This window comes from Sebastes umbrosus, chromosome 11, assembly GCF_015220745.1.
Source record: "Sebastes umbrosus isolate fSebUmb1 chromosome 11, fSebUmb1.pri, whole genome shotgun sequence".
NCBI lineage: Eukaryota > Metazoa > Chordata > Actinopteri > Perciformes > Sebastidae > Sebastes > Sebastes umbrosus.
Window position 1 is genome coordinate 28,609,886 of NC_051279.1, and position 15,999 is coordinate 28,625,884.

At 41.2% G+C, this 15,999-nt stretch overlaps 2 protein-coding genes across 10 annotated transcripts in view; both read left to right on the forward strand.

The window, feature by feature from the left end:
- spire1b (spire-type actin nucleation factor 1b) overlaps window positions 1-9,701 on the forward strand; it is a 46,888-nt gene extending 37,187 nt beyond the window's left edge. For all 7 annotated transcript variants that reach the window (XM_037784655.1, XM_037784659.1, XM_037784657.1 and 4 more), the window contains 5 exons: window positions 1,052-1,189; window positions 1,377-1,447; window positions 1,567-1,594; window positions 4,179-4,528; window positions 6,501-9,701. In XM_037784655.1, coding sequence (XP_037640583.1) covers window positions 1,052-1,189; window positions 1,377-1,447; window positions 1,567-1,594; window positions 4,179-4,528; window positions 6,501-6,756 — 843 coding nt within the window. In that variant the 3' untranslated portion in view covers window positions 6,757-9,701. The remainder of the gene's footprint in view (window positions 1-1,051; window positions 1,190-1,376; window positions 1,448-1,566; window positions 1,595-4,178; window positions 4,529-6,500) is intronic.
- Window positions 9,702-11,631: 1,930 nt separating this feature from the next.
- Window positions 11,632-14,919, forward strand: LOC119496963 (dynein regulatory complex protein 9-like). Of its 3 annotated transcripts, none has more exons than XM_037784664.1 (10): window positions 11,632-11,658; window positions 12,433-12,562; window positions 12,727-12,761; window positions 12,852-12,974; window positions 13,157-13,241; window positions 13,388-13,549; window positions 13,755-13,829; window positions 14,249-14,380; window positions 14,485-14,574; window positions 14,721-14,919. In XM_037784664.1, the coding sequence occupies exons 2-10, from the start codon at window positions 12,434-12,436 to the stop codon at window positions 14,838-14,840; spliced, it is 951 nt and encodes a 316-aa protein (XP_037640592.1). In that variant the 5' UTR covers window positions 11,632-11,658; window position 12,433; the 3' UTR covers window positions 14,841-14,919. The 3 variants fall into 3 exon arrangements, with proteins under 3 accessions (XP_037640592.1, XP_037640594.1, XP_037640593.1); XM_037784666.1 differs by lacking the exon at window positions 11,632-11,658 and adding an exon at window positions 11,709-12,158; XM_037784665.1 differs by lacking the exon at window positions 11,632-11,658 and adding an exon at window positions 12,249-12,295.
- The last annotated feature ends 1,080 nt before the right edge of the window (window positions 14,920-15,999 follow it).

The window sequence follows — 15,999 nt, forward strand, 5'->3', positions numbered from 1 at the left end:
GGCTGGCTGGATGCAATCTTTTTTTAGTGTTCATACAGACACTTTTGTTTGAGTGTGAGGCTGAAACAGCACACAGATTTCTCCTGCTGCGTCATCAGTGATGGTGTTCAGCACCTCCGCTGCAAAGCAGTTGAGCCTCTCCACCAGGACGTCTTGAAGGTAACCCATGTCTAACCTTTTCCTGGATAGACGGGACCATGTAGTCTCTGGCGGAGCGGGAGAAGGCGACCTGGATAAAAGCAGTGGAGACTCTGGTCCTCAACAGCTTTTGTGACTCCAACAGCCATTTTACTGAGCTGCTGGGAGGACATGTTGAAGGAGTTGTTTGGAGAAGGCAACCAGAAGCTCTGCAGGACTTTAGGAACCACCTCCATCACCACCTCTTGCGGGCGGAGCAGTTTGGAGCCGGGGGCCTCCTCCTGCTGCTGCTGCAGCTGCTGCTCTGTCAGGCTCCTGACGTACTTCTGAGCCAGGCTGATGATCTTGGGATGTCTGTAGATTACAGTCATTCAGAGTTTGTTTTAACACCACAGAGACAACCACTGTTCTGTATATTACTCACTGAAACTGAGGAGTGATGGCCTCTGGTGACTTGAGCAGCCTTCTGGCTTCAAACTCATTGTCCCTCATCTTCATGCTGGTGTTCACCTCCCACACCTGAAACAAGGAGTGAGATATGATGAGCAGATTTAACATATTTACAGAATAAATCGTAGTATCATCATGTAACAGCTGACTCCAAACTACGATTGAGTCTTTTCAGAATCAAGGTCGTACCAGCTTGAGAAGAGGCCTGGCGTCAGCCTCATCATTGCCCAGTTTGTGAGGAACTGCTGACCTGGACCGCTGCTACAGTCATGTCTTCCCATCACGCCAGTTGTTTACGCATCATGAGCCCTCTATGAATCTGCCTTTTTCTTCAGTGAACAATGAGAACATTTGATTTAGTCTGGACCCACACAGGCTGCTCTGAAAGGTGCAGAGGGATGTACTGAATGATAAACACTGTGGCCCGGGTCACTCACTGTTCTGTGTGTGTTTGTTGTTATAGGAGGAGTTCTGTTTCCCTGTGGAGTGTCTGTCTCTGACGGTGGAGGAGGTGATGCACATCAGACAGGTGCTGGTTAAAGCAGAGCTGGAGAAGTTCCAGCAGTACAAGGAAGTCTACAACGCTATGAAGAAGGGAAAGGTATCTTCTTTGTGTACAACACCTGCTGCCTGTATGTTGAGTACCGGCAGTTGTAACACGCTTCACTGAATGTTGTACCATTCTTGACTTCACTGAAATTACAACTAATTACATTAGGTCAAAGTTTTTTGACGTTCGCATTAATTTCTTTTTATTCTAACGTGGTTTTCATCTTTTTTTATTGCAGCTTTGCTTCTGTTGTCGAACCAAAAGGTTTTCCTTCTTCACCTGGTCCTACATCTGCCAGTTTTGCAAAAAGTAAAACATCATACATGATTATCTTATCTTTTTGCATTTTAAATGAGAAAAATTCAGAATGAAGTGTTACTGTTTTCATTCATCACTTCCTCCGTCTGCTCTCTCCTTTCTCCTCGCAGGCCCGTGTGTGCACAGTGCTGCAAAAAGGTTAGTTAAATCAAATAAATCAATTAGGGGTGTAAGAAAGTATTGGGTATCACAATATTATGGTTTTGTGATACTTGTTGATCGATCAACACTAATACATTTGCAAAGATATGTGCCCCCCTCAAAGTAGTGCTATGATGTTGGATGTTACAGGGACTGTGATGAATGCAAAAGTAAACTTTTTTACTTTGATTTTATGCATATGGCGGCGTGTTCAGAGAGTTTTCCTAAAATTAGATATAAAAAAATCACAGTTTTATCGTTTTGCTTACAGTATCATAATATATCCCAATATATTGAATCGTAACCCCTGTATCATGATAAGTATCGTATCGCAAGATTCTTGCCAATACACAGCCCTAAAATCAATCAGCACAACTAGCTGCATGAAATCCTACTTCCATTTGTTCTGATCATTCAGCTGGTTAGACTGTTATCACGTCATTAAATGGGTGTTATGTGAGGGATAATGTACAGCGAGTCGGTCATTGTTGTGAAAGAATCCCCGACAGGGCGATGCTGCGACCTGACGCTCAGCGGAGGTCTCTCATCGCCCTGAACGTGATTCTTTCTCAACAATGACCAGCTCGCTGTACATTATCCTGCTTATTACACGGCTACTTACTTAAGAAATCAATATTTTGACACAAAAACGGTCGTCCAGAGTCCGACATCAGAGCTGCGCCCATAGCAACGGTCTGTTATACAGAAATTACAGACCGCAGAATGCTGTGATTGACCAATCAGAATCGAGTATTCAACACAGCCGTGTAATAACAGTCGTTATACGCCTCATAGATGTGGGTCAGAAGGGGCCTGCTTCACCCACTAGTAGGTTTTATCATCGATTCACATGGGCGATCACAGAAAGAAGGAATAAAAGAAGACAACAGCGACATCTAACTAGTAATTATGACAGGAGTAGAAGCGGAAGTCAGGCGCTGAAGTATAGACAGCATGAAGCGCTATATGGGATGGAGGTTGGTGGGTGATGGATGGGATTTGCATTCCGTGTGAAACCAACAATCTGTAGTTTTTCTGTGTTTCACTTTTACTTTTCAAAAATAGTTATTTTAAGTCAAAACACAATCTTTTCCCCTAAACTTAACACTTTTACTTTTCAAACATAGTTATTTTAAGTCAAAACACAATCTTTTTCTCTGAACTTAACTAAGTGGTTTTGTTGCCTAACCCTAAATAAGTCTTTAAACAAGTCACCGTTTCATTCAGTTTTACAACTTGATAGAACGTGTTGCTTTTAAGTTTTGCTTTCACTTTTACAACGTAGTAGGTGTAGCGGGCCCCTACTTACCCACATCCATAAGGCTTATAACGAATGATAACGCACATTTAAAGGGACAGTTTGTAAAAATCAGAATTGCTTGTTAACAGCGACACCTGTGGCCGTTAAGTCAACGAAAGTCAGCGTCGGGCCCGCGCTTGTGCTCGCTCAAAATAGACATGAAAGAGCATCGCTCAAAACAGTGAGGCGACACACGTCAGCTAAAACCACAATATCACTCTATATTTCACCTGCTTGGCAGTAATGTTAGCTGACCAGACGAAGGTCTCTCCATGAATCAATGCTGATCCTAGTGTTGGCTTTTCCTGCTTCAGCCTCCCGACCGCGGTCGGAGGGAGACACCGGCACCCGGTCGGAGACGATGACGTTTCTCGCTGCGGAGCCCCGTCACTTCACAAGACACGGAAAACCTCTGTTGGTCTGGAGGAGCTGCAGCAGTTATTTCTGCACAAACGTCCACTGTACATTCACTAGATATTCTCAGAGCTACGAAGTATTCTGCAGTGTGTAGTGTGCGCGCATGCACGTGAGGTGGGGCGGGCTGAGTGAAGGCAAGCAGGCAGAGGAGCAGAGGAGCAGAGTACAGCAGAGACTCCGGGCCTGGAGACCAAAGCTACGGTCTCCCCCGTGTACTCCGACCGCGGCCAACACTGTTTTGCAAGACGAGCTTCACTAGATATAATTTTGCGGTTTTGGTGCTTCCGTGTAGTTTGTGTCAGAGTCTTATCTGAACAGCGTAGCCACACGCGAGCGCGCATATGCGAGCGCGCATGGGACACCATCCCGGGTGATTTATACGTGTAAGAAATTACAAACAGTCCCTTTAATAAGCTGATAACAGTCGAATTGGGCGTGTCAGCTGATAGTTATATTGAACTTCACTCGACTTTAAAGAGCTCTCCTACTACCTTAGGATAGAAATGCAAGTCCAGTCAAGTGAGTCCAAAACAATTTTAAAATAAGGGCACGTACTGTTAAATAAACCTTTGTCCAAACTAACTGTGTACCTTGTAGATCAGTTAGAACGTTATTGCAATCATATTGTACTGCTGATGCTCTCAAAGATATATTTTGTATCAGTACAATTTTTCAAGAAGAAGTAGTTTAATGTAGATTATAAATCCTTGTGTTCATTGAAAATCTGTCACCTGAACACCTCACATCTGAGTTGTGAGGACATGACGTTTTCTAAAAATGTAGTCCTATAATTTTCATCAGTATTCTTTCTCAATAATCATGATGCTTCTTCTTATTCACATTCACACCTTCCCTCTCTAACAGATGCGGCTGCCATCCAAACCTTATTCCAGCTTGCCAATCTACTCCATCGGCTCGACCAACACTCTCCCCAGGGAGAGGGTGAACGCAATGGCTGCCGTAGGACAAGCACTCTCTGTGGCTGGAGGGCCAGGGCCGGGTCCGGGGCCGGGGCCGTCAGCAGCGGGAGGGGCCACGGGGCCGTCAGCAGCGGGAGGGGCGACGGGGCCGTCAGCAACGGGAGGGGCCACGGCGTCCCCAACTCTGAAAGTACAAACAACAGGGGCATCGAAAGGAGCTGGAAAAGCTGCTGCTAAATCAGAGAAGTCCTCCAGAAGCCCGCAGCGCCCCAGCATTCACAAGACCATGTCTAAGTAAGAGCTGTGAACACAATTATTCTGTCTGTCTGTAGTGCATGTTATGTCCTAATGTGATACAAATTCTCCTGTGGAGAGTTTGTGTGATGTCGGTACAGATCAAAACACATACTGTAAGAGAGTGAAATATATTACATTAAAGGAAATTAAGTCTACTGTATGCTCATAATCACAAAATGCAGAAAATACAAAAAAACAAACAAAAGACAAAAAGGCCTCAAATCATAGTAGCTGCTGCTCAGTTTATATATTTGGACTATAGTGCACTGTCACTGTGACATCTAGTGGCTGATAGGTACTATGATCAGACCTAGTAAAAGATAAGTAGAGTCTTTATTTATTTATTTATTTATTTATTGATTGATAGATTTATTTATCAGCTGATTGGAGATAAAAGGCAATTTCATTTAAAAAGCTTTTATTCTTTTTTTAATAATCTATTGGTGTTTAAGGAAAAAAAGTGTTGCGTATTAATGTATACAGTTATAAACTAAATTTGACTTGGCAGATTATGTCATTTCTGGGGCTCCACTGTGTCAGACTCACCACTGCTAAGTGGCAGAAATGGTGGCCCTGTGAAGCTGTAATACTCAATACGCACCAGGGGAAACAGAGTGCTTTGCTATTCTTTGTTATTGTTAGCTTTATCTGCTCTCTGTCAGCCTCAGCTGTAGCCTACACGGACTACTACGACATTGTCATATATGCACATTAACACATCATAAAACTAAATAGATAAATAAAGCATTATTAATGGCAATCCATACAACAACAGTTGATATTTCAGTTGAGACCAAATTGGACGGATGTGCTGACAGACAGACTGAAGGGGTTCACCTCTCCTCTGCACATTTTATGTTGTTTGGGTTTTGATATCTGCACCATTTCACCTGAATTGGATTGCATTTCCCTAATTGTTTGTGCTTGGAGATTTGGTATTTGCACAATTCTGGATTTGGAGCACATTTTGCATGTTTGTGTCTTGTCCATAGGGTCCAGGGGTATTCATTTGTACTTTCACATGATTTCTTAAGATACTTGAATTATTTTTTATGCCTCCACAGCCGTGGCCGGAGGTGTTGTGTTTTTGGGTTGTCCGTCTGGCACAAACGTCCGCTTGGACTCACGGATGAGCTGATTAGAATTTGGTCGTCAAAGGTCAAGGTCACTGTGACCACACGTCCGTCCCACTCTTGTGATATCTCAGGAACGCCTCGTGCGAATTTCTTCAAATTTTGTTGGCACAAACGTCTGCTTGGACTCAAGGATGAACTGATAAGAATTTGTTGGTCAAACAATTTCACAAAAAATGTTTAATAGGAGAACAATTATGAAGTGATGATGTTTTGGACAGAAATGGATGTAAACTGCAAATTGACTGGTTGGTGGAGGCAAACAACCATGAGGTGGTAATTCAAGTTTTGGACTTAATCTTTATTAACCAATTCAGTTAAAGTATTGATTCATCCAAATTACCAAAAAAAAGGAAAAACCAAGTGGTATCAAACTACGCAGATAGTTTTGGTTTTATTTGCACAGCTTTTGAGATATCTGTCTCCGAGATTAATACCTCCACCCCAATGCAATGATGTGGTGGATTCAACAGTAGCGTCTCTCTCCAGAAACTGTGCTTGTTACGCTTAATAATACTCAAACCTTCCTGTTTTCGACAATCAATGCATTGCGCACCAAAACGGTATTCCTTTGACCTTGAATTAATAATGATATTAATAACTTTCATAATCACAAAGGGATTTACATTCAAAGCAAACAATAAAAAGTTTGTAGATTCCAAAATATAAAAGGTAAATTGACCCTTTACAAAATATGTTCATGACCACCCACAGATCAATATTCTATTCAACAAATAGTCAAAGTAAACCAAACTGTAACAACAAAATCAACAACAACAATTGTGTTGTCTGATCCTGTTCATGCCAAGCTGTCCTCCTGTTTCTGTTCCATGTAGGCTTTCGAAGCACGGCTCCTTAAAGTCTCATGAAGAACTGGAGCTTCCCCCCGAGCTGACGGAGGACTGGGCCACCATGGAGGTGTGTGTGGACTGCAAGAAGTTCATCACCGACATCATCGCCTCCAGCAAGCACAGCCTGTCACTGGCCACCAGGAGAGCTCGCCTAAAACGCAAGACGCAGTCCTTCTACCTGTCCTCCCCGAAAGGAAGGGAGGAGTACCGGCCCTCCGAACGAACAATCAAAGAGATCTAAAACTCTTTATCTCTCTCTCTTTCTCTTTCTGGCTGCTTCCAGCACCTATGGCACAATTATAAAGACTCAACACTGGATATGAGTTTACTGTACATGTATACTTCAGTCAGATAACGCTGTCAGAATATGAACCTCGGTGGTGGACAGTTTTTTGTTGCTGTGTTCTGATCGTCGTGTACAGCTCCTTCAGATAACAGCATACTGTAGATCTGCCAATCTTTTTTTTTTTTTTTTTTTTTTACCATATCATAGATGATCCTTTAATCTCTGGCCACAGACTTTTGAGTAACGAGACAAGAACTGTTGTGATGACAAGTGGCAATGTGTCAAAGTGGTATGACTTCCCTCCCCTCTGATGGCACGACAGTGTGGTCCAACCCAACTCACATTCAAACCAATAAGCACAAGACAGAAGAAGGACTGATGTGTGTTTGACTTCCTCAGGCTCTGCAGAAGACACGAGGCCTGCTGAGAGATCATACTGTAAGTGAGAGTGACACAAGAAAATATGGAATATTAAGCTGTACATTTTGTATGGGTTTTATTTAGTTTTTTTTACACATGTGCGTACAGTAAATGATTGTTCGATGAAGTCACCTTCTGTTTTTAATTTGGAGTGTCATTCTGCTGATGATGCACAATGACTTTCCCCCACTTTCCTCCTTACTAAGCATACTTTTATTTTTTGAGGAATCAGAAAAAGTCTTTTGTTTCCTCACATTTTGCATCATATAATCAGTGATGAATGATCTGTTTTCATGCAGATTTAGTGCCAAATAATAACATCTTTTTAATCTACATGTCACCCAAAGAAAAGTAATTTCCCCTGAGGTATGTTTACAGTGGTTTTGCAACAAAATGATGAGACAAACTGGGCCGAGCCGTACTTATTAAAGACCCTGAGAACGTGGTTTCAAATCTCCATATCTCAGATTGAATAGTCAAGACACCGCTCTGATTTTTATTAAGAGCTTAGTGCTCAGCTAATCTGCTTCATCAGGACTGTGTGGATGAGATTTGATCAGATTTGATTGACAGTGGTCTGGCACTCCAGCTATTTTAGTATTGCACATCCACAAAGTAAGGGGACTTGTAAGAGACCGATTACAAATAGAAATGGTGAAAATTGAAGCTGCAGCGGCTGAGATTATGTGTCCCTTTTGTGTGTGTGTGTCCATTAGTCCATATATGGGTCAAGCATAGAAATAGAATAGGAGTGGAATGGACATTTAACAAAAGAAAATGGGGATTGTTGTTAGTTGTTATGGTGACAACAGGACTCACGTCAGTGGGAGATGGATGGATGGCTAGTTAACTAGTTAGCTAGTCCTTCTCCGGAGTGTTGGGGAGTGAACTGGAGGGGCCGTTAAACCCAGCGCCGCCGCTGGCCACCAGCCCGCTCTTTGGCTCATTTACTGTAACCTTGTAGCATTAATGCAGGTTTAGCAAAGTAGCCAGCTGGCTAGTTTGCTAATTCCACTGTGCTATAACGCTACACTGGTTACAGAAAATGAGCCGAACAAAGTAGTCACTCATCTGGCGGTAGCAATGTGCTTTCCTACGCTGTGACAAGTGTGTGGGTGAAGCATTAAGTTGTACAATTAATAGTAAATACTCATTTACTCTGGCTGTCTGTGCTTCATAACGTTACAACTCCGCTACTCTTTTAGTCATTACTGCAAAAAAGTCAGTAATGGCAACGGTACACATAAAAATGGCCGCCACTCTGACCATCCTGCTACGTTGATTTGAATGAGAATGTCCGTTCTACTCCTATTCTATTCCTATGGGGTCATGCTTAAAAAAACATTTCCCATGATGCAACGTTCGTTAAAACGTTCCTTACTGGTCAATACCCACATCTGTCTCAAGATCCATCCAAAATAACCAAGTTCCCCCATAAGCAAACACCCCCACAACTGTCAATTCAAGCATTGCTAAATCCTGATTGGTGCAAGGAAGTACATGAACTATGAATGAACTATTCTAACAATTTGACAGAAAATGTTAATGCTGATAGTAAGAAGCAGATTGATAAAAACAACAACAGCTTTTTAGGGCCTGTAAAGCACATTTCTTAACCATACATTCATACTGTATGTTCATTTGCAACTCACTGAAATCCTTCAGATGTGTGGAGAAGCAGGTATTGAAACGGTATTATCTGCCGTACCATGTGTAGGATTTTTCAGTCTTGCCTTTAAATAATTTACATGAAATATCTGCATATTTTTGCATTCTTAACTGTACCTTTGCGTTGATTAATATATATTAACTCATTTACTTTTCTTTACATTAAGTTGTGTTTGTATCGTGTAAGGATTAGTCATAATAAAACACCTCATGTTCATGTATTTGTACAGATGCACAGTTTATAAAACCCTGTTAAACACTGTACAGGCAGCAAAAAAGATATCAACATACTGTCCTGCTGTGCAACACATATTGTAAGTCTTATAATATGATGCCTTTATGATTTCCCTCCATCATTCAGAGTCTCATTGGCTGGAAGAAATGCCTGACTTGTGCCCTGGATGTCCATTTCATTCTTCATCACATTCCTCATGTTCCTCCTTAAGATATTTCTGCCTTAAGAGTTGCCTTTTATGATCACACTCATGTGTTGAACAGTCATCTACTGTAACTGTACATACTTTGTTTCTAATGGTTTGTTTGTAGATCAGGTGTGTGTTGTTGCCTCGGTGATTATCTCGACAGTGAGACTGCTGTAGATCTGTGTCTCTGAGAGGGAAACTAGCCCAGTACAGTGTGTTGAGGGGAGGAGTGGGACGTCCACAGAAGAAACCTCGCAGTGTGACAGCATCATGCATGTACTACTACGGTGTAGCTTGTACCCTCAGTCTGTATTACCTTTAAACTGTAACTCCCTGCAGAGAGTGCAACAAATGATGACTACAACAATAAACTATAATGCAATACCTGATCAAAGTAGCTTCTCTGTTCTGTATTTAAACATATGCAAAAACAACGTTTTGTCTTTAGTTAGAAGTTATCATCCTAAAAGAAAGGGATTAAGCGATTGTTAGTTAAAGGGTCAGATCATTTTCAAGTAATATAAAGAGATTTTTGGGTTCCCTTGACAAAAAAAACAATGGGATTTTTCCAATGGGTTTTGGATTATTGCAGAAAATAATCTCTGTGGAAAACAAACATTTATGATACTTACACGTTTTGTTCAGCAAGGTAATCATCACAAATGAACACCACCTTTTATGATTTTTGAAATGTGAATGCAATCGCCAGAAGTAAAAAGCTAACGTTAGGCTGAAAACAAACTACACCAAGGTCGCATGAGCGCGAGTATACACAACGAGGCTGTAAAGGCGGACTAGTTGGCGTGATGACGTTTAGTAGTCTCATTTAGCCACTTGTTATCAACCGCCTTTTTTAAGACACATAAAGGCTTAAAAATTCACGAGTTTGGTATTTATTGATGTACTTTATATCGTAGAACAAAACTTTAAAATCTCTTAAGCTTGTGTTAACCACATACCTTATTTCAGGCATCTAACAAAAAACCCATTCAATACACCCATTGACTTCCAGACGAGGGAACCGGAAGTGCTAAAATGCTAACTCATTTCCGGGTTTTAGGACTCATTCCTGTCGCGCTCATGGGTTAAATTAGCACTCTAAATGGGCAATTCAGTCTCTGCGTCCGAAATTCCACACTAACATGCTATTTAGTACGCTAAAACAGTAAATGAGATGTTTTAATATGTCCGAAACCTTAGTATGAAACCAATAGTATGCAAATTACATACTATTTCCGGTGAAATATTACAGTATGCAACCATGGATACAACGCAACCATGGATACAACGGCGGCTTAAATAGCCCACAATGCAATGCGGTAGAGACGACCCACAGCTTTATAATGTCATAGTTGTGTATATAATCATAATGTATAATATTTCACTTAGCTATGCGTAATATATATTTTAAAATAATTCAGACTTTGATTCTCGCAAACCGTCGTTTTCGTCACATGAGGTTAACACGGGTTACCATGGTTACAACCAGCAAGGAGGCTCTCAGGAAGTGACGACATAAATTACTGTACATTTGTTTTTTGTTTTTTTATTCGTTATCAAAAATATACACACAACAAGGCACTGTCAAATATCATAACAGTAAGAACAACATATTTAGGTTGAACATGGGCAACAACATATATCAAAGATAACATTCAAAGTGAATTAAAATAAAGTAAAACTGGTCAAGGAACAAGTAATAAAAAATAATCCTGGACAAACTGTCCATCTTGGATAACAGTACTCTCCCAAAAATTGTAATATCCCTCTGCGGCCATCTGTTTAGAATTAACTTACATTTCTTTTTATGTTATTACAAATATTCTTATTTTCAGTTATTACTCGTCCCTAGAAATAACAATCCCCAAATATTTCACCTGTTTCTTAAATTTGTATACTACATAATGACTGCAGGGGGCACTCATGTGACGTCATCATTTCACATTTATCCCAATTGTAGACCTGATGCCTTAGAAATAACATCAATAAACAAGCTAATTAAGGCAATTTGATTTTCATTTTTTTTAAATAAAGTGTCATCTGCCAGCTGACTTATTATTATTTGTTTTCCCATCACATTTAACCCTTCAATATAGATAAATTGATAAAATTGATAAATATTTAATTTATCAATATAGACAACATAATTACGGTAAATTACAGCTCAGTGAAATGCAGCTGTTAGTCGAGCTCTTTCAATAAAGTTGCATGAAAAAAAAGTGTGTTACCATAGTGACATGTAAACGATGTGTTACCATGGTGACATGTAAACGATGTGTTACCATGGTGACATGTAAACGATTGTAGTATCATTCACCAGAGTGAGAGAGACACGGAGGGAACTGAAGTAAGTGGCTTTGACAGCTGATATTTTCTTTTCCCGATGAAACTGAAGTTAGGTCGCTAGCATGGTGCTAGTTCCCAGTAGTGAACTATTAGTTAAGGTTACTGAGGGAGCAATTCAGACCTGTTAGCTTCACCAGACACCACTTGTCTGCTGAATGTCTCTTAGATTGATTTCTACCTTGCTTATCGAGGACAGTACATGCTTTGTGAAAAATAACAATGCTGTTTATCTTATTTTGTTCATTAATGAGCTATTGAAACATCATATTTCACTAGTTTTGGGATAGCACCAACTGGAAAAAAAGTTAATCTCATGTTGTGATGGAATTTTCTGTCAGTTCCTCTCTCCTTGGTCGGGGGGTCAGAGTGTCTCTCAGAGTGTCCCTCTGTTGACATTATTGGGTTGGAGTCCTGTCTTATTATCTGTCCAGCTGTGTCTGTAGTGGGGACCATAGAGCCAGTTGCCGGGGTAACCAGGGTCAGAGATGCCAGAGGAACCGAGTAAGTCAAAACATGATGAGGGTAAAACACTGAGCACCAGGGAGGATGGGCAGAGTTGTGAGGCCTTCATGCAGAGAGCACCTCAATGGGGGAGACCTGACAATTGCTCCTTGATCAAGCTTCAATAAACCTTCTGTGTAAGACATCAACAGCTCTGGGGCCTCTTCCTTCCTATTGAGTTAACTTGTGTATCAGAAATTCCACCACAAATGTTACCTTGCTTCATTAACCGTACATTTCTTTGTGAAACTCATTGGTATATTTAACTCCACAGGATGTCTTTATCCCGGATTCAGAGTCTGAGACTGGCAGCCGTACTGGAGGACTGTTCAGACCAGTTGGACATACTGGGACATACCCTGACGGTGCAGATAGACAGGGAGCGAGGCACTGCAGCGGCACAGGTTGACTTCACTGTGTTTATCACCTGTTCCTGTTCACAGTCTAGAGGAACATCTGTCAAACAGCTGTCAGCTGCTTTGATCGGATGATGGTGTGAATGCTAGTTTATGCTCCATTTCATGATCTTACTGGACAAATTGACTGAAATAACTGTGTGTGTGTGTAGGAGAGAGCCAGGCTGACCAAGCTGAGGAGAGACTGGTGAGCAATACAAACAGACAGAAACATTTAGTTTATGTTGCATAAGTATTTATTTCTGACTTAAGTCTGTCTCTGTGTCTCTGTGTGCAGTCAGTACATCTCACAGGAGGTTCACAAGCTGCATTTGGAGCTGGAGGAGAAGCAGAGCTTCAGTTGTCTGCTGCAGGTGGTGGAGGAAGAGGAGCAGAGGGAGAAGGCTGAGAATATGAGAAGGTTCATCATTTGGAAACAATGCTAATAATACTAATCTTAATCGTTATGACAATACGTAACTAGAAAAAGTAATTTTGTAGACATGATGTAGTGTGATTTTTGAGAACCGAAGAAAGTATGGAAGAAGGGGGAAAAAGGAGAAGGTCAGTGTTGTATCAGTAACGGAGTGTCTCTCCACCCAGAGAGGCAAAGAGAGAGCTGGAGCAAAGACGACAAACTCTACGGAGACAGAAAGAGGAGCTCCAACAGAAATCAGAGGAACTGAAGGTGAGATAGTACTGTCTGCGTGAATGTCTGTTAGTGGTGAGTGAGATTCTGCTCATTTGGGTGCACTGACCCTTCATTTGAGAAGAAAATCAAACATGTTAGTCTGCAAATTGGTGATAATCCAATACCCCCGCCCCCCCTTTCAGGACATGTCCCAGCTGGCCAAAGATCTGAAGCATCAGCTGAATGTGCAGTCATCAAAGATTGCCATCAAGAAGAAGCTTGAGGAGAAAAACATTGAGCTGCAGCTCCAGCAGGCACAAAGGGAGACCAGCCAGGCTGAGAAGCTGCTGGAGGACCAACAGGAGGTGGGTCCAACAGTCCATCCATCTACCTACCAAGCCCCCAAAAGGAGATGTTTTCAAATTGATCCTCTATCAGGGTGCAGACATGACCTCTACCATACTCTCTCTTCCCTTTCTGCCCAATATCTCAGCATGTTGAGCAGTGCTCTTAGACACCAGGGTTAAATGTCATCCAAATCACGTCTTCTGTTACCTCCTTCTCTCTCAGTGGCTGCAGAAGCAGCTGATGGAGGAGAGGAGAGTTCACGAGGAGTCAGAGAAATTCCTGCAAAATCAACACGAGGTTGGTACAGAAACACCACTATTAACAACAGACTAATGTTGTCTTTTCCTGGTTTCCTCTAGGGTTATTGCTGCTGGATTATGGAGCACTGCAGTGTTAGATGCAATACATCAATGTTGTTGCTAATCATTAACATATCCCAGACTGTGAAAATCACTTCCCTCTAGCATTTAGTATACAGAAAACAATTACATTGTTGTGATATACAGTGACATTATGTAAACAAACTGGCATTTAAAGGGTTAAGATTCTGAAAATGAAGGAATATTTGGTAGTTATGATCAAATTTTTACCCTCCAAGGACATCAGAGCGACTTTTTTTTAAGGGATGCACAAGTTGTTGGTTGTGTTTTGCACCAGCAGCACCTAAGCCTTTGTGTTTGGTACTGTCATTAAAACTGTTGCTATTGTTGTTTCAGGAGTTGCAGCAACAGCTGCAGGAGTGGCAGCAGAGCACCAAACAGATGCAGCAGGAGAAGGAGCAGCAGCTCAACAATGTGTGCTGCAAAAGAACAGTGAATCTGGACCGACTGATGGAGAAGAGGAGGAAGGTGAGCAGCTCCTGGTGCTGAACATGACACAGTGTGAACAGCTGCCGATGCTGAACAGGATGCGCAGTTAGATGAACATTAATGAGATGCTGAACTGTGTTCAGTTCAGGGAGATGGAGCAGGTGGTGCTGGAGGACAGGGAGGAGCAGGAGAAGCTGCGTCAACAGCAGGCGGAGGCCAAAGCTGCTACCAAGGTAACAACGTCCAATCAGAACTCAGATCCATGCCTTACCATCATGCCCCATCTGGTTTAGTGTACTGATTAGGCTTGCCGTGGTAGTCGGTGTTACACCGTCACATCCCTAGTACTGATCCCTAATTCTGACCTTTGTCCCTACAGCTGCAGGCGTGGTGGAGAGGCTGGATGGTGCGCCGGGGCCTCGGTAGTTTTAAAAAAGCAGAAGAAGGCAAGAAAGGCAAGAAGGAAGGAAAGAAGAAGAAGAAGAAGAAGAAGAAATGAGTTTTCTCCAACACTCCTTTGAGACATTGAAATGAATTCAAAGACAATAAACAGCAATCTCTGTATCTTCTTTGTACTTTATATAAAATTGTAAAAACATGTTTTTGACATTTCAAAAATACAATATGCATCAAAATCCCACAACAAAGACAAAAACTCAACTTATCTTATACAATATTTCAGAAGAAAAAGATAAGTAGTACATTGGTGAAGGGAACATGGAGCATATATACACATATCAGCAGACACAATAGTAGCACCTTTTATGTACAGTATGAACACAAGAAATCAAAATGACTTCCACAATGAACACTACTAAGTAGTCAACTCTTAGTGACCATAGGCCTTACTTATTAAAATAAGTTAACACCGTTATCATGACATGATAAGGATTTCAGTCAGACTCACAGTATTTTAATACTGGTTGTCTATGCAATCACACAATATATAAATTCATAAACACATCAAATGAATCCTACAGCCAGTTGTCTTTCAGCATATAATACCACTAGACATCATCTAGGGAGAGATCTGACGATCACAGAGAGATGAATCATCAAAAAAGTCATATCCATGTATGAAATTAATTTGGTAAAATTCCCAGCTGCTCCCAACTTTATGTCCGCACGTCTGACAGACGAGCAGAAGACCCGGCATTGCAAAACAGGAAACAACTTTACTGAAGAGAGTTTTTTGTTAGGATAAGGTTTGGGGAGCTGACGTTTGTTTGTGTGAAATTCTTACAACACTGATGACCCATAGTTATGTTTTTAAAATCAGCACTCACAAACGTCAGCGCCAAAACCAGTTTCAAGGCACGTATAAACCAAGGCCAGAGCAAAAACAGTCCCATTAAACCAAAACATTGATGTCAGTCAAAATGTCAAAATAACAGCTGAAATAAATGCCAAAAATCCTCTGCATCCATCCTCTAAAATGTGAATATTTGGTGTTTTTTAATATTATATATATAATTATTTTATATAATATTAGTCTCAATATCCTCAGGTTTTGGACAGTTGAGACAAGCAGTTTGAAAATGTCATCTTGGGCTCTGGGAAATAAAGGGTTCGTCCGAAATTACACACTATGCACTACATACTCAATATGTGTACTATCGTTCAACATACTTTTCGTGTGAATAAACAGTAGTATGTAT